The sequence below is a fragment of the Solanum stenotomum genome, chromosome 9 (genome assembly GCF_019186545.1).
Source record: "Solanum stenotomum isolate F172 chromosome 9, ASM1918654v1, whole genome shotgun sequence".
Taxonomy (NCBI): domain Eukaryota; kingdom Viridiplantae; phylum Streptophyta; class Magnoliopsida; order Solanales; family Solanaceae; genus Solanum; species Solanum stenotomum.
In genome coordinates, this window is record NC_064290.1 from 25,094,858 (window position 1) to 25,121,451 (window position 26,594).

The following is a 26,594-nucleotide window of genomic DNA, read 5'->3' on the forward strand; positions in this document are numbered from 1 at the left end:
GGACCAAGGAGGATCCTATCCTAAAGGAGAAGGAGGAGTAGGAGGAGTCAGTTTTCTTTGAAGATCGAGGAACGTAGTGTCAGACAATTATGCCATAATTAGGATTTCAACATTTTAGTCTACTTCCATTTGTAATACTTGTAAGAATTTTATGACTAGAAAATAAGATTAAAAAAAGACTTGAAATCTTTTTATTCCATATTGGAAAAGTTATCATGGGTTTTGCTCTGGCAAAGGTCACCTTACACTTTGGGTATCTGTTCGCGGATGACCTAACTCGTGCTGTGAATCAGTTTTACTCTCCTCCGTCGGGTGAAAGGTGGTTTAGTCAACTGCCAACCCCGATTCCTCCACCAGAGAATTCCAGTCTGGAGCAGATTCCCGGTGCGCGAATCGAAGGGGACGACCCAGCCCCGGGTTCGGAAGGAGAGAAACTAAAAAGTCTTCATGCCGTAGTCGAAGGGCATCTTCAGAGATACTGCGCTTTTGAGGATGGATTTAAAAGGTTTCCTTGTTTGAAAGAGAAAAACAAGGAAGATTTAAAATATTTTTCGCAACATTTTTCTATTATGGAATTGGATATTGAGACAAAAAACGAAGTGGAAATCGCTTCGCTTTCTGCCTATTTGGGTCCATTTCGTAAAATAGAAACACTATTTCATATGTATTTTGACAAATACTTCGAGTCAGACTAGAGACTGAAGCAGAAGAGTAGAAGATGGCCTGAGAGAAGGCGGCCTCTGTCGGGCTTGGGAAAGACAATTTGGCCGAGAGTGTTATGTAAAAGGGACCAAGGAGGATCCTATCCAAAAGGAGAAAGAGGAGTAAGAGGAGTCAGTTTTCTTTGAAGATCGAGGAACGTAGTGTCAGACAATTATGCCTCGGAAGAAGTCTTCTACAGAAGAAAAGCCTATTACGAGTAAGTGGAGAGGAAAGATCTCCAGAGATTCTTATCTCATTCCATTCTAGTGGCTCAACCAGTAACCAATGGCGAAAACTAAAAAATCCATGGTTTCCCGGTAGAACCCTATTTCACCCAAGTTGTTTCAAAACCGAAAAAAAGAAGCGGTTTTTCGCACAACTTGCTCATAGTGCAGGTCCCATTTGTATATCGTATTTGGCCGAAGAAGCATTGGATAGGTTGGAGTTCTTACCTTCTTGGGACTCCATGGACCAAGATCTGCTTTTATTATATGGTCAATACCGATTTATTTTAGTAGATTATATGGATGTAGAAAAAGCAACTAATTTGGATGAAATAGAAACATCTCATTTCCATTTCTATTTACCCAGTTCATATCTTTGTTTCGTGTGTTCCTGGGAGGAATTCGACCTCGGAATACCACCTAAATAACTACGGCCAGAGAGTCAAATAGGTCAGGAAGAAAGAGTCTGAGGTCGGGTCGGACGACATATATCTTGGTTGGTTCCACCACCACTAGAGATTGGACATATATAGAATATTTCATCTAAAAAAGGGATTCTTATATATATATTTTTAAAATAGCTGCAAGACAAAAACCGAAAGCCCTTCTTTTATTGTTGTTCCTCCCAGATACATGGCTTACATACCTGGCTTAACATTCTCAGAAAATAATCGAATCGAGGGTTCAAGAGCCTATAAGTGTAACGTTTGCTATGCTATAAGGACTGTGCGCCTACCCGGATTGGCTTCACTATCGTTCCCGTGTAGGGGTCGGTCTATCCCAAAAGAGGGGTCCTCCTATTTGAAAGGGATTCCGAAGCGAGCGAGTTCCCTATTCTGTATCTTAGCCATCTTATTTGCAAGGGCGACTTCATCCGTTTCTGGTTTGCATGTCTTTCATTCTGAATTGCCTCATTTGACTCATGCATGCTTGCGTTTAGATAGGTTAGATACTTCTTATATTAGGAGAATTATTGTAAAGGAGTAGTAAGGGAGTGAAACCCCAATCTAATCTTACACGTGCGAGGAAAGTCCTCTGAATAGAGTCCATTGCATCCCACAATAATCGACGGGCAACCTTCATACATTTAGCATAAACTGCGGAAAACTCGAAAGTCTGTCCACTCTGAGTGGGCAGAGCCTTATTACATTATTAATAGGAGGGATGCAAGGAATTGATGCTACGAATGCCATAGCAAGTGAATCAGAATAAGCCCTAGCCCAGCTACTGATTGGAAAGTCTTATCGTCATCTGTATAAAGCATTTATCTACAAGTTTTTCACTTTTCATTCATTTAATGACTTGATTCCCAAAGGATGAAGGAAAACATCTAGTGTACCCAGTTGCAGGTCATACACTATATCTTGCACACGATATAGAAAAGTAAGAGTTCAGAGAGTTGTCTGACAACCTTCCCAGTTCCCGCTTCAGTTCCAAGAAAAAGGAAGGGGCTGATCCGATAGTGCGTGTTGGCCGGTTCTATACTATACTCCTTGCTTTCAGAGCTGGAAAGAGCGAGTGGAATAAACGAAAGGAGTTGAACGAAAAGATACGTATATGTTTGAGCTTGAAGTGAACGAATGGAATACTTGAAGTGAGTCTAACTAGTATAACGAGTAAGACTACGAGTACTAGAGCTCCCTACTCTCAGTGGAGTACTTATAGGAGGATAGGGAAAAGCTGCGTGCAGTTCAAGAGAGATCGACCAAAATGAAAGGGGGAAAGAGCAAGGGCTCCACGCTCAAGGGACGGGCTATTCTACATAATACAGATAGGCGTATAGCCTTTTTATTCTTATGATCCTATCGTTTCTGCTTCAGCGAAATATTCTGATTCGACTTTAGCTGCTTCGTCTGTATCTTCGCTTTATTCAAATGATCCTGAAGCGGACCTTTCCTTTGTGTTTGTTGTAGCTCGCCCTTACTTAGCTTCCTTCCCTGAGCTAACCTCCCCTACCACGTTTCTATATGCCATTAGGAGAAGTCAGTCTGTGCAATCCGCAATCATGAACCCGAATCTGCACTAAAGAAAGGTGTGTCTGTATTCACTTTCATTCAGAACAAGCAACGGCTGAGCTACTGCGGAAGCTTGTGTGAACAAGCACCGAGCGGTGTGAACAAACACCGGCCGACTTCTTGCCAGTGTGCGTTAGTGAAGCTAATAGTTTGAATGCGCATACGTTTTCTTGCTCTGTTTCCTTGGTACCCGAACCTGAGAACTATCCACAAGACCTCTTCATGCTCCAAACTCGGGAAGAAGCTTTTGAAGGCGCGTGAACCATTACTTGTACTTGTTATTCCACTAGTGATTTTTGGCAAGATCAACATATAGTGATTAGTTATGATTGCTCAAAATATGGTACATAGTTTCAAGTTAGGCCTTACTTCAGTCTGGTCTCCTCTCCCAGGTCTCAGCTTCAGGCTCCCACCAAAAAGCGTATGAAAACGGCAAGGTAAGAAAATGCACGAATGTATTGGAGGCTTTCTCTCATAAGAATCTTATTTTCATCAGTATACGCCTGATCGGCGAGTTCAGTCACACCTATAGGTCCGCTACTTCAAAGGCATCGCCTCACTTAGATCGCCAGGGTTGGAGCTTCTTCGACCTCTAGTCATGACGCTCCTCCCTTACCTTGGGCTTTAGTAGGTTTCCTATGCTAGTGAATAAAATCTTTGGCTTTATTGTGTTACTATTCAGAGAATGGAGGTGATCTCTCTCTATCTTCAGTCAGTCAGTTCTACCAACTCCGGCTAACTTCCTTTAAGAAGGAAAACAAGTCCCATCGATTAAGCTGTTGATGGAATAAGGGCTGCTTTCAAACCTGAAAGAGGTCCAGGTCTTGGAATCGGGCTAGGAGCAGCTATTGAATTTGTCCAGTCAAAAGGGAAGGCGATAACTATCAGTTCTGACTCTTTTTCCAAAGGAATCGAGTGGAATACAAGACAACAAGTAAGGGAGTGAGTCTGTCCAAATAAGCTCTTAAGAAGGGGAGTTTCACTCGACAAAAAGGGTTTGGACTGAAACCATTCTCAGACAGAATCGACTGACTTCTAGTTGCATCGGATCTAGAGATCTGTTGCCAGTTCCGATAGAAAGAAAGGAGTAAGGTTTAGGCTTTACCCAATAGTTGTTGAACCTGAGGTTGGTAATAAAGTAAAGTTGCTCAGTCCTCTAGCATAGCAGAGTGAGATATATTGAAGAATGAACTTAGCCTTCAACCACAAATGGAGTCCTTTAGGCAGCCGATTGCCCGTTTGCTTCCACTGGTTTACGTCGTGAAAACCCGTCAATGAAATAATGAAATGAAGAGAGGGGCTTTTCCCATCCTATGAGCCCTGCGAGCTCACGAGTCGTCAGTCACTCGGAGGATTTTATCGATCGGAACGCAGCGACGAAGGGCTTACCCCGAGACCTAGCATCGTCGAAGGTCAGGCTTAGGGCATGAGTTCTAAAGTGAATCATAAGGGGTCGCATATATAAATCAGGCTTATGCAAGCAAGGAACACCTTACTTCAAGTGAATAGTGCTGCCTCGTTTTAGCTAGGCTGAGAATACGATTTCCGACATTGAACTTCAAAAGAAAGGAGGAGAAGACGATCTGTGGCTGCAAGTGTGCATGAAATAGCGCGTATATAAGAGCTGTTTAAATGGGTTGTGTCAGCCTTTTCCATGTATTGCAATTGGCAGATCACAAAAGGTAAGCAAGACCATTTATCTTATTGTTGGATGCGCAAATCCCCTCTTCGCCCACGGAATGCTTACCGAAGGGAAATGTTAACTACTTGAATAAGAAGACCAGAGTCTACCTTCGCATTAGGAGTTCCCTCATTTCAGATTATGTAAAGTACCCAAGGGCGTAAGCCTTTCGGCTGGTTTAAGATGATGAGAAATAAATAAAAGCCCATTTCGAGTTGATTCGATTCCCCCGCTTGACCAGAAAATGAGTTGCGTAGCGGTTACCTTAGGGTTAGGGAGGGAATAGCCTTTCAGTCTACTAGCAGCAATTCCATAGCTACCTGAAAACACACTTTCTTTTTTTCTTAAGCATCTCGCCTATTCCTTAATGTCAGCTCAGACACTAGGCAATAGAACGAAGTTAGTTCCTAATTCCCACAGTTTTTGCAGTGCTTCTTCTACCCATCTCGATCAAAAGCCCCTTCTTTCCTCGTCAGAGGGACTTTTCTTTATAATTTCTTAATAGAAAGAGGAAATCCACTGTTCGGAAGAGAATACAGAGAATCCTCGAGGAGCTAGAAGAAGACCGTTGCTATCTGGCTATCTCGAAATTCAATGTATGAATAAAGGGGATTTTAAGCGCTTCCCTCGTCTTAGAGCTGCGTATTCAATTCGCATAAAAAAGTGAGAAGGATTTGCTGCCGTTTAGAAGCACAACATGATGCATATCCGCTCTTAGTACAAAGACGTGCAAGACTTTTGCCACGAAGAGCTTCTTGCTCTCTAGGCTTGAAGGCGGCAATCTAGCTTCTATTGAAACAAAACGAAGGAGCTTCCGGAGTGAAGGTTCAGACTTAAGGCAAAGGCAGCGAGTGAGCCGATGAGAGGTTGAGTGAAATCAACAGCTAGCCTTTTCGGAATAGGAATGCCCGATGTTCTTGCACTTCTTTAGTCTTCTTAGGATGAAGCTTTCACTGGAATTTCCTACTCTAAGTTCAGTGACCTGGCACAATCTAATTATTAACTAATAGAACCCAGAACAGGCCCAAGTCCATCTCTTCCAACATTTTCTTACTTCTATCCCTTTGAATAGCAAAGTTGCCCGCGTCTCGTAAGGCCAAAAGTTCTGTCATTCCTCCCTGTCAACTCGAAGTCTAAGGCAAGGAACTTTCAATTCCATTTTCTTTTCTTTTCATAGGCTTTTTTATTGAGACCAAATCGTTTCTTCTTTCAAAAGATTTCCCCCCCTCCCGCTATTGCTACTACAAAGAGACTAGCCACGACAAGAGATGAAATAGGACCGGAGTCGTTCAAAGGGAAAGAAGTTCCGATCACAAACAACTTCTAAAAGAAGAGAAAAGAGAAGAGGGGCAAGGGCGGCAAGACCAGAGAAGGAGCTAAGACCGCTTAGGCATTTTACTAATGCCCCCACACTAAAAGAGAGAAATCTATGTAACTTTGGATCTTAGCAGCAGTTTCCGAAAAGACTAGTAGCCCTTATTCCTTGCGTCAACAGGCAATCCCGTATAAAAGAAAGGCTACTGACTTGGCTGATTCAACAAACAAGGGAAAAGGGCATCCATTCAAACTGCTCCCATTCCTATGTTGACACCAAGAAAAAGAAACCCTGGAGCCTTCCTCTCTATCCATTCCTTTTTCATAATCATAAAGGATGGAAATGCTTAGCTTACTAAACCAGCAACAACGGAGTAAGCTCCCATATCTGTGAAGGACTGCTTTCCAGCACATGAAAACTTCTCGTTGCTGCGCTTGCCGTTAAAGAGTAAGATGCTGATTCTATAGCAGCTCTGATTCCTTCACCGAGAACAAGAAGGAAGTCTTATAGAACGAACAAGCGCTAAAGAAGGGGGTGGGATCTCTCCTAAACGAAAGAATTGACCTCGAGCCTGTCCTACTCATTCTCCCTTTTCCATTCCTGACCCTCACTCTCAAGTCACGACCTAATGTAAGTTCTTTCAGTCATTTTCGAGCTAGCATAGCTGCTGATATGGAATGGCCCTTCTCTAGCCTGGAGCTTGGAAAAGCAATGTCCGATCTACGATATGCCATAACCATCAACCCTGTCCCGAGCCTCGTTTGCTAAGCGGGCTCATAGTCCAAGCCTCTTGGTCCGAAGAAGGGGAACCCCATCGTGCTGGCTTGGCATGGAAGGAGGGCTACCCAAATAGTCTTTTTCGCAGCTTGGTCGGCGTAAGCTCAATGCTTATGGCTTTACCCAGCATTGCTACTCTTCTTACTATGTCTAAAATGGGACCACGAAGACAGCCCACCACTAAAACTTTCTTTGCTCTCGCTCGACTCGCTCCCACCTGTCTTCTCCCACTATAGTGAAAGATCTTTCACTTCACCATAGCAGGAACCTCACTAGCCTTCTCGGCCAGTTAGTTTAACCACAGGTATCTCTTCCTGCTTATCCACCCACCGTAAATGATTACTAATGAACTTGGAATACGAATGAGATAAAAAAGGCCATCATTGGGGCAAACGATGCAATAGCTTCGGTTAGAGCAAAGCCCAAAATGGCATAACCAAATAATTGTTTTGCCAATAATGGATTTCGTGCCACAGAATGAATCGAGGGTTCGGAGGAGAATTGGCCATTCAATCTTGTGAACTAATCGAGACCGAAATTAGAAAAAGAGATACTAACAGAGAGGAATAACCAATCAATGAAAGAACATGAAACCATTCTGTTTCAATAGAGGTACAAGAAACGGTTGGGGGGAATGAAGTAGGTGAAGTGGTTGGATTTTGCGAATTGTTCTAACCACTGCTGGATGTGATTCCAAGAGCTGAACGAGAATGAATACCACACAGAAGAGTCAAGACCAGGCTACCTAATGGAATGTTTAACCGATCCATTCCGGATCGACCGAATTGGTATGAAAGTTGTAACATGGGAAAACCACGGAAAACATGACTTATTTGAATAACCCGGTGACCTACCAATTGTAGAAGTAGGATTTTTGGCAAGCAATAAGCACTTAAATAATACAATTCAAGTGTACCATCTTCTTTCTCATTTCGAGGAAAAGGTGCGGAAGGAAAAGGAAACAATGGAGGGATCCAAATCGGACCTAAGTGGGAATGACATGAAAAGTCTTTTTCAAAATCTAGCATTAAGGGCGTTACGATGATATACGAGAGGAATAGAGAAAAACTCGTGATTGGTGTGGAGGGGAAGATCTGTTTATGATATAGTTCAAGAAAGAGACGTCTCATTTCCTTACTTCTTTATAATTCATTCATTTCAAGACTGGTTCTGAACGCCGCGTAATATCATCTTCAACCAACCTCCACCGTACTTTCGGTGTGACCACTAAAGAATTGCTTATACACTAAAGAGCTGCTTATATACGTTTACTAAAAGACTGACTTTCATTCATTATATTAGTCCAACGTGAAACTAAGAAAGAGAGATGTGCCTAAGGCGACATGTAAGCAAACTGTGCACGCTAAGAGAAGAGGAGAGATGTTCGCAATTACTACCATAAGAAAGCCGTCCCCTATCTTCTAAAGGGGACCGTCACTTCGTTCGTACCTTTTTGACTTAGGCTTCCAACTGAACAACATGGCCTTGCCGCCCCGCCACTAGCAAAAGCTAAGCGCTTGAAAAGCACGCTCAGAAAGGTTGCTTCTGTCGCCTTTTCTGTGCAACAGTCCACCAGTAGCGGAAGAGAGGGTTACCGTACATACAAGAGTATTCCAGTTCTTACGGAAGCTCTTTCTTACCAGTTAATCAAGTAGTAAAAGAACTGTATCGTATCTTATAGCCCGGCGTGGCGGGTCACCTTTTAAATTAATTAAGTAGATAGAAGAAAGTATTAAATAGATAAGGAGTAGATGAGTGAGTGAGTCCTCACTGACCTGAGTGATTTCGATCACCTAGCAGGCCTTTTATTTGGTAGGTAATATCACCAAAGCGTATCATCAGATTCGACTACGAAGGAAGGAACTCAAAGTGAAAGGGTACCGTCTTGTGCAAGGCAACGATAGTTGGCCCTCTATCATCTTCTATCTGGTAGACTTGGTAAAAGGGCCCCGACTTATTTCGAGAATTTGAGTTCGACCGCGACTTCCCCCTTTTTTTGGGGGGGATCAAGTTCCTTGCCAATTGCCACCTATCAACCCCGATCTCTTTTCATTTGTTTTGGATATTACCAAGCCTAGCCTAGCCTTCGTAAATCATACTAAAGCGGACAACCAACTATTTAAAAGCCTTCTTAAGGGTGGGTTAGGTTAGTCAATCCGGCCCGAGATGCGTTCGTTGACAAAACCGCCATAGGAATTCCTACTTTTCAATAGAGCGGAGGCAAACTGATTAACGAGAAAGAGGCCCTACTCACTACAAACGAATACTCCACAAGATTGAACTGCACTCATGCCTCTCCCGCATCAAGTTGACCGCCCCCCTACGTAGTGATTCTATCAATCATGTACGCAGGTAGGACCCTCAATTCTGATTGGTATTTCATGAAAAAAGAAAGACATTTGCACCAGGCGCACTGTGCTTTCCCTTGCACAAATGTTCGCCTTTCTAAGTCAAGTAATGGTGACCCACCAAAGACTGGAGCTTCGTAACATGTTGACGAAGGCCCCCGAGCTGAGGGTTCGATCAGTAGAAGGGACAACTTTGTCTCCCCGGAAGAAGAATAGCCCCGCTCTCTAGCCGACTGATCCCGTTGACCCTATAACTGGGAGGGAACGTGGCACATTAAAGGTGAACGATCAGAGGTGTCCTCTAATCACCATGACGAGGTCGGTCCCTCTTTCTATAGACTCAGCTATGAATATTCATTCAAAAATGAATGCCGGGCTCTTTGTTTCACTGCTAACCCCATTTTCAACATGCTGAAACTTTATGTTTCGTCGAGCCCCGAGCTTGTGGTCCTCCTTTGAGTGTGGGTTCAATTGAATGAATCTATCAAGTCAAGGAAACCGTATGTAGTAGCAAGGATGGTGCATCGCCTATATATCATTCTCGCTTGGGAGCCAAAACGAACACGCCTGCTACCTACTGTACTGGACTTTCAACCAGGCATTCTACCTTTGTCGAATCGGAACCAACAACACTGCATTGCTCTCGAACAGTTGAGCGGCCGCCAGCCAGCAACTTCCGTGCATAGTTATAGATTCATTCCTCGTACCTGGTCTAGCCTCACAACCCTTTGCGGGTTGGTAAGAAGTCAGTCTTGTTTGGTAAGATGAAATTGGACAAACAAAAGAGAGCGCTCCAATGGAACAACGACAAACAAAGACCGTAATTACATAGATAACTGCTCTTCCCCTTCTCCTTAAGGCTTTAAGGTGAACCGTATGGCGGCTGGAAAGAAAGACGCCCTCACCTTCTCTGGTGTCAGTGAGAGCAATTTGAGTATCCCCCGTTGACCTTCTTTTGTACATAGAATCTTCAATGAGTGGAAACAAGCAACCTTACCAAGAAAGGTGCTTGTTGAGTAAGGCCGGCTTTCGAGCCCAAGCCCCTTGTATAGGTTGCGCGCTTGAGCGCATCTTTCTCATATCGATCAAGGCTTTCCTTGAGTTTGAAATAAGGGGCAAGAAGCAAGGGCGTAGCAGCTGCGCGAAAGCCGTTGCGCCTTAGCGCATCCCTTCTCTTGTAAGAGTGCTAACGCGCGACCTTACGTTTTCTTCCGCTTGCTCTGCAGTACGAGCCTCATACAGAGCCGCGCTCCTTTAATATGATGAGAAGAAGGGGGGCCGGCCTCTTTTCCGTACCAATCCTTATTTACTACTACATCTTTTTTTGGGTGTATAACTCAGTTGGTAGAGCATTGGGATTTTAACCTAATGGTCGCAGGTTCAAGTCCTACTATACCCAAACCTACCTTACACTCTACTATGAATAAGGATGCATAGTAGCCTTCAAAGATGACTCTTTGGCCTTTCGACTCACTTCGGCGACTTCGCCCTTTAAGTGACAAGGGGGTGAGCTGCTCCAAGCGAAAAGCGATACTGAATCTCGAACTTGCCCACGCTCATCCAAACCTGCCTCAAAAAGCGATCGAAAAGCGAAGCCCTTCCTTCCAATCCAAGCCGGCGAAGCCGCCCCTCTATCTAACCACCGCTCACCCTGATCACATATTGGCATGTTCATGATGCATCATAATCAAAAGGCCGTAAGTAAAGAAGATCTATGCATCAGTGTACTGTCATGATCACATATTAGCTCGATTTTATTGACGGCTTGAAGGCGTAGCCGCCTATTTCTTAGGGCAAAGGGTGCTCCATCCTCCTAACTCCTTCCACTTCTCCCAGGGACAGGAACTACGGCTTGACCTTCGGGGAAGAAGTTCATGGGACCCCTTCTTCGAGGGCGCCTAGATAGTGAAAGGTTATCCCTTTGCAAGGTTGGAAGCTAAGCAAAGTCACAAAGCTAGCTGACTACGCTCGAGCAGAGCCCAGACCCAGAGGTGGTGGCTGAACTCGCCACAGAGTTCAGGAGCGGAAAGCCACTTGACTGTAAGGAAAGGAGTGAGCAAGACTATCGTGGTGAATGCAATAAGAACCGGCTGCTCGCCGCAGCAGAGTGCTTTGCCCATGCTGCTATCCGCCGCCGAAGCGCTCAAGGGATTCGTGCTTGAATGTCGAGATCAGGGGACTCTATCCAATCCATGCGGCAAATCTGTTTGTGGTGGAAAAAAGTCAACAATAAAGAAAAAAGAAATAAATAGAATATCGAAAATCATTGAATTTGTTTGCTCCGATACAAGAGATTGGCCCCGAAGCAAGATATGGTGGGTGCCAACAACTTTCACTTGTTAGGAGTAGGGGCTGAAAAGAGCTCTTTGTATAGGTTGGGTTTTCTGGGCTTTGATGCTTACCTTCTTATTATTAAAAGGGGAGGGTTTAATAAAGGAGCTGAAAGCCACTTGACTGTAAGGAGAGGAGGTCAATTAAAAAAAGAGATGTTAATTAATCAAAGGTCCAACTTATCACCACGCCTGTATTGTAAATATGCAGTTAGGAATAATCCAGCCTAAGTAATAGGAATTAGGCCTAACACGATTCCAAATAGAAAAACTTCAACCATTTTTCTTTGTTTGAAAGGAGAAAAAAAAGAGGGAATATCTATCCTTAAATATTAATCCAAATTGACATGAATCTCAATGACAATGACCAAGAATTGACAATTGGTAACGTAAGTAAATATAGAATACACATAATCCCACAGAAAAATTTCTTTTTTTGAATTTTTCATTTTTACTATTCAGTTTAAATAAGTCGTATCTCGCTCAGACCAATAAATAGAGCTGAGGTTATAGTTAAAGCCGCTAATACAAAAACCGAAAGAACTAGTTATAGTAAGCATGAAAGGGCTAAATTAAATGAAATATGTTCTTTTTATACATATGTTTAGAAAGCACTTACCTAAGTTTCCAATTTTGCAAAATAGGAGGATAGGCAAAAATATCAATTTCAATTGAAAGAAGAAGTTGAATGAAATTTGATTCATCTATCATTATAGTCTGACATCACTAACAAAGATAAAGTGACAGACATATAAACGAAATTGATTCATCATCTGTAACATCTATCCATCCCGCAATTCCAATCAACCGATTCATTGCGTAACTCTTGGGTAAACTATTAAACTAATAAGAGCCGTATCGTGTAGCTTCATTCAAAAATTAAACTGGAATTTTATAGAATCAAATTAGAAAATCATTTCTATTTTGATCATTTCTTAGATTCTGTTGAATTGCATCGAATCCATTTTCTATTTTAAAGCGAACACTTATAAAACTAGAAAACTTTTTCTTTTTACTTTAATTTAAGTTTAACTCATTAGATTCAGTGATATATTAATTCACATAATATCTTGAATGATTGAGAAGAAGAAAAAGTTTTCACACAATTGCTTGAAAAAATGTTTTTTTTGGGATCAATATCAGCAGTTCATCCAACGATAAACAACACCCGAATTATAGAGCTACGGCACAATTAAACCCGAACGAACAAAATGTTGAATTTCATCGTACCAGTTTCTACTGGGGGTTATTACTTATTTTTGTACTTGCTTTTTAATTTTCCAATTATTTCTTCAATTAACAAAACCAAAGAGAATAAATAAGATTCTCTTAGCTCGTTCGGAAGGATCTTATAATTCAATTATCCAAGGCTGTTTATGTCTCTAGCATGACCACTTGATGAAATCTGGAGGGAAGTGGGGTAAATGGCCGATACTACTGGAAGGATTCCTACTGTAACTGGTATTCTTGTAATCGGTTTAATAGGTAATTTCTTTTATGGTTGATATTCCGGATTGGGTTCATCCCTATAGTGATCGAATGAATTGGGTTGTCAACATGAAAGCATAAAAACTCAACGGGATTCCCAGCATCTCGTAGAAAAAGAGTATGTAATGTAGATTTATCAGAAGGGTCTAAATAAGACAAAGGAGTTTTCATAATTTCATTTTTTTATCATAAATAATCGCTAACAAGAATTTGGTTCTTTTTACGAACTTGATGTCGATAAATCTGCGAATCTATAAATTCATTTCAGCCAATTGAACCTTCTCGAACTCTTTCTTTTTAAGAACCAAAAAGACTTGTGCCAAAATAACAGATGTCAAGAAGAACAAAAGTCCTTGGACACGTAATGGATCTTGAAGTACTATTTCTGCATCTCCCTGACCAAATCTGCCCACATTAGGATTACTCGTTAATGGTTGATCAAATTTGATAGATTCGCCCCTGGAAACAAGAAGTTCTGGTCCGGGAGGGATAATATCAACCACTTGACGCCCATCCGACGCATCCGTTATGGTTATCTCATATCCCCTTTGTCTTTTCGTATGATTTTGCTTACTATACCTGCTGCTGTAGCATATAAACTGCATTCTTACTCTTGCTGCCGTCGGGATAAATCTGAACCCTTCCCCTGTTTCCGCCTACGTATATAGGATATTTTTCGAAGTGAACATCCTTCGTAGTAGCAGGGTCCGGGGAAAGAATAAGGAAGGTTATTTCACTATATTATTTACCAGGGACAAGGCCTACCACAAGAGTCTTTTTTTTATTGGGGTGATAGCTCTTAAAAGAAAAATTTCCAATCTTTTCTTTTATCTCGGGAGAGATACGATCGGGAGGAGCTAATTCAATCCCCTCCGGTAAAAAAAGAACAAGCCCCCACGTTCAACCCCCCTTTTTTACCATTTAAAAGAACTTGTTTCAGTTGCATATCATAAGGAATTTGAACAACTACCTCAAATACAGTATCTGGAAGTACCGCTTGTGGAACCTCAATCTCCACAGGCTTATTAGCTAAAGGGCAATTGGCACATACAATACGCCCAATTGCTTCTCATGGATTTTCATAAACCTGCTGTGCAAAAGTGGGATATGCACTTGCAATAGATGTCCGAGTGTTGATATATATCATGAGCGATACAAAAATAGATCGAGTAATCTCTTTCTTTAGCCAAGAAAAAGCATTTCTAGTTTGCATGGTCCAATCATTGATCGCGAAAATTTGACAATAAATTGGGTAGGTCACTAGTATAGTTCCCTAGCCACGATTCTGCTATTTGCTGGAATAATCTAGGATGAATCTCCCCGATGGTTAGAAATAGAAAGAGTAAATACGATTTTCAATACTTTGCTTATGTACAACTACAAAGTACAAAGCATTGTAATTGGATTAGATTAATATCAATGGATCCTTTATCAGTCATTAATTGAATGATAAATAACTACAAGTGACGGAGACAGATGATTTAAATAACAAAAGATCAAAAGAAAATAGTATCAAGAATGACTGGAAAGGTGGAAACAAGACCAGATCAAATTTGATCATTATGAACAAATCCAAAATCTTTATAGATAGAGCCAATGATTAATTCCCAATCGTGGGGTGAATGGAATCCGATACATAAATCAGTTAACAAAAGAATAGAAAAAGCTTTGACTAAAGAAGGCCGATTCCCCTAAGCAATTAAAGGGCTACGACTTTCGCAGGCAATCACTTCTTCGAGACCAATTCCAACAATATCGAGATTGGAATTTTATTCTAGTTATACCCCAGCCGCTTTCTTGGAACTAATTGATAGACACTTAGTTTTCTATAGAACAAGCTGGCGATATGCAGCATAAATCAAGGTAAACGGGTAGTCACGGCCTGTGCTATAATGCACAAAAGCCCTCCACCCCACCAAAAAGTAAAGAACCCGTGGTGCCTGCTTGTGACACATAGGGCTTGCTTTTCGTGATTACTATGAAATAGATGGCGAACTCAATTCATCAGGAACTGGAAGGATGACATCTCTCTCAGAAAAAAGGGAAATAAAAGACGAGAGAATCCTGCCTTTATTTTGACTACCCTAGGCTAGAGGACTTGACGGACCACCTCAGAGGTCAGAAGAAGATTCTTGGAGACCACGACAACCCTTGCTGAAAGGGGTATGGGGGACAAGAAGGGCATATAGCCCGTAAAGAGGTGGAATCCATTCGTTCATACGCACACCGACTGGGTCATCCACAATGAAGATAATACTCGTAAAGGGACTACGAGTCACCTTCTTTGAGAAATATTCTATTTTTCAGAGAGAAGAATGACCAAAAGTAGGCCTGACCTGAACAAGTACATCCGACCTTTCGTCTTGATTATGAATCAAGAAAGACGGGATCTAAAGGCACGCAATTCTTGATCTTTTCAGAATTCTGAAGGACATCGATCTTTCGCCTTGCGCAAGGATATCTCTCTTTTCTTAGACTCAATATGGAGAGAATAGTTCACTTGGATGGAAGGGGAGGCCTGGTTTTATTTTACTTGGGCCAAAGACTATCCGCTCTGCTCTTCAGGGAAAAGTCACTTCCTTTTTTCGGGGACTTTTCTGCAACTCCTTATCACTATTTCTCTTTCTATAAAGCATAATGTCAGTCTCCCTTACTTTATAGGGTAGGAGAACGTATCTCAAATATTTCCACTGGAGAACCAAACTAGGACTAGGTTAGGGGCCTTGAAAAAGGGAATTACCTCCTATCTTCCCCTTGTTGAAGAAGGGTTGACATAATGGATAAGGTTCAAGAGGTTACCGGAGCCAGAGTTCCAATTAGCAATAAGAGAAAAAGAAAAGAAGAAGTGAAATAAGCCTTAAAAGGCCAACCCTCGGGCAAAGTTGGGCCAAGACTAACTGCGAGTTTAAAGTGGTTTACTATGTATATTTCAAGGGAAAGTAGGTATAGGCATAAGCTTATGGGACTAAGGCGCGCCACCTTAAGCGGAATGGAGCAAGGAGTTATGCACTAAATGATAGAAAGGCTACCTTCTCAAGGAGGAAGACTTCTTTCAATATAAAAGCAAGGTGTAAGCAAGCTTCTTTCCGACCAGACTGACCTGACAATTATCTTCCTATAGATAGCTCATTTCTTATAAAAAGATTTATAATGAGAATCCGCTGAAGCTTATTCAGGATTTATCTTTCTTATCCGAGAGTCTTATCAAACTCTCTGCCACTGTAGGTGCGACACAGGTAGTAGTGACTGAAAGAGCTGATGCGGCATTATCACGATTGTAAGTGTCCTATTTAGTTTAGGGATTTAGGGACTAAGACTGTTGAGGAACTGAGATGATTCATCTTAGTCTTAGTATGCCGGGTATGTCTTTGGCCAAGCCCAGGGATTGACAAATCTATAGTGGCGGGTCTATCTTCTTCTGGGCGAGCTGCAGAGCAACTTTTTCTTTCTTTCATTCCATCTGTCTTGGTTGATTGGTTAAAGAGAGCGCTTTGATAAGAATGTTCCGCAGAGAGTGTGGCTAAACACTTCTTCACCTTTCGGCCTTCAAAGGAATGGTCGGAACTTTGATCCCAATTAGATAGTTGCATTCTTCTCCTATCTCTATTTTGTCTTGGGGCACTATTAGGCTCATCTCTCTGAGTTCGAGCGGTTGAACTCCTCCCAGGCGAATCAATAATGATTATGGCTGGACTCCTTTATTCATCTATCAATCTCGTTTATGAATGTTATGATGGCCAGGCATAGCCAGAACTCTTTCGTAGGCAGCTCTCGAAGTAGTGGCTTGAAACTAATCTCCCGCAGTCACCCACCATGATCGGAGCTAAGATGATTCATACTAGCTTGGTTAGGTCAATATCTGTACCATCGCTTCTATTTGATGTAATATAGTATAGAGGCTGAAGGTGTGAAATCATAAATTAAAGTAGATGCAGCTTCCCTGGCTTAAATGACGGAACTCCAGCAAGAAATCTATTAAAGAGTGGGTGCTGGGTTAGCCGAAAATCAAAGTTTATCCGGTCCCTGAAAAATTCGCTTTTTATGATTACATCGGCAATAATCCAGAAAGTGAATCTATTTCATTTTTTTCTCTTTTAAGAAAAGGAAAATATTATTTCCCGGATCATTGTACATTTCAATTTGAATTAGGCATTCTGTGTCCAACTCTAAGCAGTCCTTACCTACATATGCATCTGGTCATATATGTATATTATCTATTCCAATAAACTAATAATACAAAAGAACGAGGTTTGGATGTGCTTCTGTCCTTAAAGGGAGTTCGCCGAGGGTGAGAACGAGAATCAAATCGATTGAATCACAAAGATCTATTCACTTATATAGAAGAAGAATCAAAAAAGGAGCGGATGGTTCATGTAGCAGTTGAAGAGTCAGTCGCCTTTTATGAAGTCTGGGCTTTCGACATCGAATCGTAGCCAAAGTCTTTTTCTAGGTTTTGAAAGACTGGTTCGAAAGGCCCAGGAAAGATTAGCTGTTCGCTCTTCCTCAAGGAGTGAGGGAGCAAAAAAAAGTAATGCCATCGTACCGTGCCCCTAACCTAGAAAGGGTAATGTGATTAGCTTGCTTGAACGAATCCGCTCTCTTTGCTGTGAACAAGAGGAAGATCTGCAGATGAAGCAGGAGATGGGTAAATGCTTTTTTTGAGTTCATACCAGGATCCAGGGAAAGGATTTTTTCTCACCCCATTAAAGGCGCATGGGTTGACTCTATTTCTTTCTATGAGTTAGCAGGTGAGAAGGAAAAACTAGTGCTTAGAAATCTGACTGACATTGAACTTAAACTAGCTGCTGTCATTGAAAGAGAAGAGAGCTCTGCGACTTCCAGGCTTAGCTCTTTTCCGGTGAAGATGAATTAACCGGTATTTTCTCTTTCAGTTGCTGCTCCAGGGAAATAAGTTTAATTTGCTTTGGTAGTCTCATAGGTATTCTAAATTAAAAGAATCTCGTGAGAGGGTTGAAAAAGAAGATCGAACGAAGTGAGAGGGTGGATGTAATTCAGCTCAACCTACAGGGAGAGGGAAATTCTTTTTATTGCGTTCCCCACTCTCTCTTTCCCTTTATCCCGTGCCTGAGGAATACATGAATGTCTTTCTCCCAACTTACTACGATTTTCGGGTGGGAAGAAAGTCATTGCCAGATCTTTGAATGAATACGCTCTTGGGCCGTAGGAAGAGCATCTCTCTCTGTCTATTCAAAGATTCGAGACTGCTAGTGCCGTAGGAAGAGCATCTCTCTCTGTCTATTCAAAGATTCGAGACTGCTAGTGTTGTTGGTGACATTGGTTCTCTGTCCCTACTCTCCTATCTCTCTCACCCTGGTTGGGCTCTGGCTTAGTGTGATTAAACTGTGAATCGAGTCAGGAAAAAGAAGTCCAGCTCCTGTCTTTAAAGAAGAGAAGAAAGACCTGGCTTCAAGGGAAATGCTTTAGGAAAGAAAGATCCCAAGCTTATGTTGAATTGAGAGTGGACTTGCCTTGGTCTTCTGTGAGTTCCAGATATTCAGATCAAGGCAGTTCAGTTCTCCGAGGCTAATTCAATTCTTTCTTGCTGTGAAGAAAGCGCTACTGAAGATGGACTTACTTTCAATGCTAGTTTTGAGTCATTTAGTCTTAGTCCTACTTTTACCTCTACGACTTCTGTTACATCTCATGAAATTCTGTCTTCTAAGCTAGAGCCAGGTCAGCCTATATGGAAGTAGACCAACATAGGAAGAAACGTGAAAGTAGGGGCTGCTAAGCGCCCAGACCCAGAATTCTATGAAAATGGAGTTCTTGGTACCGGTCAAGCAGAAATAATATAAATAGCGAGCTAGTACTATATTTATAGATTGGAAAGAAGGGACTCTCCAAAGAGAGGCCCGAGCTGAATGAAGTTGTGCTAAATGTACGAGTTGTTCTAAATACCCCTTGTTAGCTGTCGCAGGAAGTGGTGAGGGCTCAGGAAGTGAAGCAAACTTGACCAAAAGAAAAGTCTGTTCCTGCTTCGTTTTCGGTTCCCGATTCAATCTTCACCTTTCCTGAATGAAGAAAGAGAGTGAAAGAAAAGATATCAGTGCAATAGGTACAGAGGTACGAGAAACTGTCTTCGTTCGGTTCGGCAGAAAAAAGCCGAGAAAACAAACAAATAGGAAGAGCACTATGCAAGCTTATAATTAAGCAAATATATAAAAGCTATCACCACCTCAAGCAATAAAACAAAGTCGTTATGGCTATGTTACTAACATAGACAACCATGAATGGTATTCATTGACAGGAGTGACCGCTTTCTAGTCGTAGTTGGTACCGCCCCTGTTCACTTCAGCATGCAAGGAACACCTTCGGGAAGAATCAAAGTTTTTATCCTCTGCAAAGCTATCAATGCTTTATTCAAGATTTTAGCAGTCGATCGTTCATTCTCCCTCCCAGTGGCTTTCGAAAGCTCAACATGAAAGAATAAAGAAAATAGGAAAAAAGAGTACGGGGATATTTGGCTATTTAGCCTTAGATAAAGGTGACATGGTAAGACCAGAATCTAGAACAGAGATTAGATAAAGAATTGCTTTTTCTTTAGCGGGAATGGCGCCACCTTTTTATTTAGCAACTGCCGCCCCGCTTAATAGGAATAGGATGCACTTACCGACCGGTGAAAGGAAAGAGCTGGGTCAGCCATCGACAAAGGAATACCGAACTCTACCCGTGTGAGGCCTCGTAGCCAGGGAGAACCATAGAATCGGAGGGTTATATTATAACATCGGTGGAATGGTCGAGAGGGCACCTAAAAATAGCTTTAGAAGCTAGATTAGGAAAGTCTTTCCCGAGTTCGAACAAATGGAATGCGACATCCAGGCAAAAAAGGGCTGGGGTCCGATCTGCACATACATCACTAAAGAAGATAAGATTCCACATCTATGGGGGAACACGTCAAAGGCCCATGTTATGGAAGTAGCAGAGGCTTATAAGGGAAAGAAAAAAATAGGGGGTGCTCTTCTCCTTACAGTCAAGTGGCTTTCCGCTCCTCTACAACTACCTTTTGCCCAACATGATCACGAACGAAGACAGAGAATTGCGTAGATAGGAGGACGAAACGAACCAACCCACTTGTCCTGATTGGAAGAAGAAAGAAGGATAATGGTGGCTCCTTTCCTTACAGTCAAGTGGCTTTCAGCTCCTTTTACCTAGGGGACATCGTCGAAGAACAATGTCGGGGACAGGGTGAGAGCCTCCCGTTGGTTACGCCCTTTAAGTGTCGGTTCTTCCATATTTAGATATGAAGATAGATCCATATAGAGATCTATATCTTTCTATCGATAAATAGATCTATTGAGAAATGGATATTGATCTGGTTTCAAGATCTATGAACAAGAGAGATCCCTAAATATCCATTTGAGAAAATAGATGAATAGATAGGGTGAAGCCAGCTGAAGGAAGGTCGCGTTAGCGCCCCCTATTTCACTAAAGCAAGAAGGGAGAAAGTTGACTTTGAGAAAGAAGAGCTTCTATTTAGATTAGTTTCTTAGTAAAAGATAAGGCAAGAAGCAAGGGCGTAGCAGCTGCGCGAAAGTCGTTGCGCCTTAGCGCCCCCTACCCCTATTATTTAGATTATAGTCATAAAGGAACTAAAGGAAATTTGACAACCCTACTAATAGAAAGGGGATGCACTCAAGCATGCGAAGAAAGCTCGAAGAACTTCTCTTATATTATAGAAAGGTTTGTAGAAAGGGGATTCTTCAAATATCCCATGTTGTAGGGGCTTCAAAGAAAGCTTGTAGTTTAGGGGTGCATCGGTTTGGAACCTTATATAAGGGGCTAGCGCGCAATGGCTTTCTCTGATAGAGGCCCGCTTCTTCAAGTTCAAGTTCCGCTTGTTGTTTTTCATTTTGATAGGAGTAGGTGCTTGCAGCTCGCTCGCTGTCTACTAAATGAGCCTTCACTTCCCACCCGGCCTCTATCTTTAATCTTAAGTAAGGTGAAGTCAAATCAATGAAGTGAACAACCCAACCTCTTTGTTTGAAGCTTTGCCAGGAAGCTTCTACGTGGTGAAGCTTTGTTTCCCCTAATTCCGAAACACAACAATAGACTTGCCACTATAGTCTAGGAAAAACCTTCTCTTTGATAAGCGGTTATAGCGGAGTTCAGAAAGGATCTGATCCTAGATAGAGACTTCAACCTGTGCGGAGGCAGGGACGGATGTAGCCAAGTGGATCAAGGCAGTGGATTGTGAATCCACCACACGCGGTTTCAATCCCCATCGTTCGCCCAGCAATAAATGGACCGTTTGTTTTGGAGACATAAGACAACCCTAGAAAGTATTTTTTCTGCAAGTCATCTCGAGGCTTTCAAACGCATCCAAGCAATTGTTATCCGATTGAAAGATAGAAAGCATAGATTCGCGACGCCTACTTGATGAAAGAAAAAATGGAATGGCCGATCATGAATTCTATGACGTTTTTAAGACCTCACTAATCAGCCAACCACTTTTTAGTTCATAATGAATTAACCCCCGGATTAAGAAAAAATATCCCCTCCCTTTTACTAAACCATGGCGAGCCCCGAGTAGTTTACCGGACAAATTGAGTTGTCGTGACGATACCTTTCAACATCGGAAATTCTCTTCATCACGAGACTGATCGGATCTGCCGTAGACACCCGAGAGATCTTTACAAGGTAGGCTAAAATAAAAGACTAAGAGGCGCCGCAAGAGAGCAAAAAGTTATTCTTTCATTTCTTTGTTGAGATTGAAATCAAGTGAAAAGGTTAGGTATAATTCACGCAGGCTAAGTCAAGAAAAGGACTTCCTTACCTTTCATTCATAGTAGTCTTAATGACTAGTAGTTTGAAGCCTTAAGAAAGCGGTTTTTTTTCGGCACTCACTTCCTTTGTCTTAAGTAAAGTTCAGTTTACTTTTTCGATTCGGAACACTTAGTTGAGCTGATGGCGAGATCAATTTTTTGTTCGAGGTTCAAAAGGAAGGAGAGGAACCACCACCCAATGGTGCTTTTACGAAAGTATGGTAAGCGGTGGCTAATACCTTCTCGAGACTATTGAACCTGAAATCCACTTTCCATCGCTCCTTTTAGGTTGGCATAATATAGAAAGAGAGTGCCAAGAAAGAACACATACCTATCACTTTTGGAAGGTTTGGAACCCTTACTCGACATAGGGTCCAAAAACCCGACATACCCTTTTTTTAGAGCGTATAAGGGGAAAAGAGCTCTTGCATTGTTAGCCCCTTTTCAGCATTTCCTGCCTGAGCTGTTGACCATCACCTGACCTTACACGGGAGGCTGAATTCAAACACACCCAAAATCCATAAGAATCGTACGAACATCTATGGAGCGTAGCAAGGAACCTTGGCTTCATCTCTCGTCACCTCACTCCATCCTACAGCAGAAACTCGAGTCGAGGCTCTGCAAGCGAGCAAAGAAGCACTTCTTGTAACCAAAACAAAAACCTCATGGATCCTCAAAGGAAAGTCTTGTTCTAGACCACGCCGCTAGATTGAGACTGCCACCTTCCTATTTTAGTAAGGAATGAATATCGGGCCCTACTGACGTTCAACCGATGACCGGGCCTAGTGGTGCTTGCGGCTTTTCCTATTTTGGCTTGGATTGAAAATACTGGACAGGAAAGGAAAACAAATTGTCCAGCCTTTCAAGCCCTACTAAGTAAAGGGGGATGCGTTGTTGGCTGCTTTAACCCCACTTCTGCTCAACATCGATACTCTCACATACTTCCTCAAGCAGTGGAAGACTCAATGCCCAAGCAGTTACACGTTGTTGATTTCAGACTCCTCCGAAAGAGCCAACAACCATTCAGTGAATTGTCTTGTGTTACTAAGTTTTAAGACATTCACTGAATCCTTCACGCTATTTTGGTGGCAGGTACTAGTACATCGAAGCCTTAGAGAGCCGTTGGACTCCAGACAAGCCGTTACGAAGCGCCATCAGCCTAGGTCAGGCGACCCAAAAGGACCAGACATAAACCACTTGCTAAGAAAATAGTAAATAAGACAAGCGATCAAGCTAGAAAGTTAGGGATACAGGATGGATTTTTCCAGGGTGTGTGAACTTCCTTATATATTCAGCCATATGTGCGGGTGTGAAAGGATTTTATGGTCTCGGTCATTCTTCTATGAAATATCGATTCTATCAATCATTCTTATTCAGAATCAAGTCCCCCCTGAATAAGTAAGGCCCCGTGATTCCCCAAACCAGCTCCTGGCCTTACCCGACGGAATCGGCCGGGGGTATTCGTCATGGGCGGAGAGAGCATCTGAAGGGTTACTTCACCTTTGGTGATCACACACTGACCCGGGCAATCAGTAGCTACAATGGATGGAATTTTTATTGAAACTATTCATAAAAAAACCGCCTAAAGCCCCACCCGCCTTTTCTATATAGCCGCATAACTATAACAAGTTTTCTCTAATGCCATACCAAACCAAGACCTTTCCTACAAGGAAAGAAAGAACCCGCGGCTCCCCTTTTTGAATACCCCCTCACTCCCCCCGGAGTGAGTTCTTTTCTACGGGATTTAGGGATTCCTGTCTTTTGCTCATATTGTCTCCTATGGAGATGGATTGATTTGGGGCTTTCTACTTCTTACCTATTCACTTCTACTTGTACCGTTCAACGAGCGTTGTAACGATCCAAAGGAAAATCTCCTGGCTCAGTACTAGTCAACTTGTGGGGTGTCACATACCCTGCAGACAACAACTGCAGCAGTCACCAGTCTGGTCCCTTACCCCACAAAGTAGCTTGATGGCCGAACCATTCCCAAGGCAAATAGTGCCCTATAGGGGCCGACCCAGCACCGACCGGCTGAGACTCCCGCGCAGTAGGAGCGGAATGAGTCGGTATTCGTCTACAAGAGGCACACTTGTATGCCTTTCAAGGCTTCCCCCTTGTAAATATTCTTAGGTAAGAAATCAGAACCTCACCTCTTTCTGTTGCTTAACATAAACCTACTTTAGATCCACTAGAGCATGTAGATCTACTAGACTACAAAGAAAGAAGTTGATAGCAACAAAACTCTTTCTAAACCACTAGAGACAATCACCTACAATAATAAGTCTACCTACGCAACAGTGTAGAGAGACATTCGACTCCACGTGTCCGCTGAACAGTTTCGAAGTAGCAAGACAAGTGAATGAAGGCGCTGTAAGCAGTAGTGAATACTTTTTCCATGGCTCCGGCGGAAACGTTCCCTTTGTCACTATAGACTGAACTCGCTGTGAACCTTTTCGATTATTAGTAGCGGCTCGTGAAGAAGCCCTCTTTCTTTACAAAATAAGGATACATGCCCCTTTCCTTACAGTCAAATGTCTTTCCGCTCCTCTCTTTTTGTTTCGATGAAAGCCTCAAGGCTCGCATTCTACGGGGAATTTTTTTGACTATTTACCTTCACCGGAAGCAAAGGGCGAAAACTCCAAAACTAGTAAGGGTGCTTGTGTTATGGTTTTGAGTTCCTTGGCCTGTGTTCTAATAGTAACCACAGGAAGAAAGCAGGGAGCATGGTCCCTAGTTTCGTTTTTGTCGAGGCTGATTCTCTATGGCATGGATGTTTTTGATTGGATGGAGACAGATATATAGAAAGTGTGTAGTGAGGGTGCTTGTAAATCACTAGGTAGCCTAGCTCGACCCAAGCAATGCCTAAAAGTCCCATGCCTTTCTTGGTCGGACCAACCCAACCGGCGATTTCTGACTAGTCTTTCTGAATTGGAAGAGCAAGAAGCGGAACTAGAAGAAAACTTTCTTTCTCTTTATGGATAACGAATTCATTTTCAAATATAGTTGGGAGACTTTACCCAAGAAATGGGTCAAAAAAATTGAAAGATCGAAACATGTGAATAGATCTGATACCAATACGGACTACCTATTTCAATTGTTGTGCTTTATGAAAATGCATACCTATACAAGGGTTCAAGTTTCGATCGATATTTGCGGAGTTGATTATCCTTCTCGAAAACAAAGATTTGAAGTGGTCTATAATTACTGAGTATTCGGTATAACTCACATATTCGTGTACAAACCAGTGCAGACAAAGTAAGACGAATATCTTCGGTAGTCAGTCTATTTCCATCAGTCGGTCGGTGGGAGCGAGAAGTTTGGGACATGTTTGGTGTTTCTTCCATCAATCATCCGGATCTACGCCGTATATCAACATATTATGGTTTTGAGGGTCATCCATTACGAAAAGACCTTCCTCTGAGTGGATATGTGGAAGTATGCTATGATGATCCAGAGAAACGTGTGGTTTCTGAACCCATTGAGATGACCCAAGAATTTTGCTATTTTGATTTTGCTAGTCCTCGGGAACATCGTAGCGACGGATAATTCAGAATCAGAATAGGTCCAGTCTAGGGGTCAAATAAATAGGAAATGCTATTTGCTTCGTAAGAATAAGAATGAACTTCTATGAAATGAAAGAGTTTCACGGGAGTTGTCTTGGTTGTCGGATATCATTGAGAAAGAAATAGGAAGAAGTGTTATCGAACGATTTCCTGCAATTCTTCCCAGTATGGAATGAGTAAAGAATCAAGCTACAAGTCTCGATCTATACGAAAGGCACTTTTTTTTTCTTTCTTTTGGTTTCATTGATAACAGAAAAGACTTACTCTAAAGGGGCGCTAGCGCTTGACTAATAAGTTATCAAATGGGCTTGAAAAAACGTAAGAGGTTGCTACTCTAGGCTCTCTTCGTTTCTTCAAGCTCCACCCTTCTTTCAAATATCAACAAACAACGCTAACGAGCAAGAAAAGGGATGCGCTAAGGCGCAACAGCTTTCGCGCAGCTGCTACGCCCTTGCTTCTTGCCTTATCTTACTTAGTAAAGTAACCTTTCGCGCTAGGCGCTCACTTTTTTGTCTAGGTGGGAGCTGGTGGGCAGGGCTTGCTTAACCGGATACACGAAATTGGGATCTCTGTTGCATGCAAATCTTTCTATCGGGAAAGCCTCGCTTATTCAAAGGGCTTCTTATTTAGAACCCTTATTTTTGCTTAGTTGTAAGTAAGCGTTGGTAGGAGCGGCGGGATGATGATAAGTATATAAATCAATAAAGACCAAAAAAATAAATGACAAGATAAATTAGATATATATGGAAAAAATAACGATGTAGAGGGCGATTGAAAATGAGGCTCGACCTACAGGGAGAGTGTGGGCAGGGATTTTCTACAATGACACTGTTGTAGACCAATGGAAAGGGATGTAGCGCAGTTTGGTAGCGCCTTTGTTTTGGGTAAAAAATGTCACGGGTTCAAATCCTGTTATCCCTACCTATTCTGCTCCTCTGGGCAGTAACGAGGGATCCATTGAGGTCGATTCAAATTGGACATACAGATTTTCATTTTATGAGACTATATGCATACAAGATGTATTGGGGGTACAAAAAGAATCCTTTTTCTTTACAGTCGTATCTACTGTGATAAGAAAGCGCTCTTAGTTCAGTTCGGTAGAACGTGGGTCTCCAAAACCCGATGTCGTAGGTTCAAATCCTATAGAGTGTGATTTTTTTCTTCTTAGATCGAATTAGAATGAAATAGATTCATTCAGTAACTTTCACAACAATTGGAATTTGACCTCATGTGCCTGTGAATTAAAGAAAAGAGGAGCTGAAAGCCACTTAACTGTAAGGAGAGGACTTCCAGGGCTCGATCTACGGCTGCGTCCCGTCGTTTGGTAGAATAGACACTTCCAAGGATAGTCTACACACACAAACCCAA

At 42.2% G+C, this 26,594-nt stretch overlaps 1 protein-coding gene, 1 non-coding gene and 2 pseudogenes across 2 annotated transcripts; 2 read left to right on the forward strand and 2 right to left on the reverse strand.

Moving 5' to 3' along the window:
* The first annotated feature begins 215 nt into the window (after positions 1–215).
* Positions 216–1,410, forward strand: LOC125877391 (uncharacterized mitochondrial protein ymf1-like). Its single transcript, XM_049558698.1, has 2 exons — positions 216–505; positions 871–1,410. Exons 1-2 carry the CDS (start codon positions 216–218, stop codon positions 1,352–1,354), a joined length of 774 nt encoding a protein of 257 aa, XP_049414655.1. The 3' UTR covers positions 1,355–1,410.
* A 5,529-nt stretch (positions 1,411–6,939) lies between these two features.
* On the reverse strand, positions 6,940–9,374 carry LOC125877722 (putative cytochrome c biogenesis ccmB-like mitochondrial protein; annotated as a pseudogene).
* Positions 9,375–12,988: 3,614 nt separating this feature from the next.
* Positions 12,989–15,377, reverse strand: LOC125877720 (cytochrome f-like; annotated as a pseudogene).
* Positions 15,378–26,304: 10,927 nt separating this feature from the next.
* On the forward strand, positions 26,305–26,378 carry TRNAW-CCA (transfer RNA tryptophan (anticodon CCA)). Its single transcript has one exon. It is a non-coding gene; the product is annotated as a tRNA-Trp (tRNA).
* Positions 26,379–26,594: the final 216 nt, after the last annotated feature.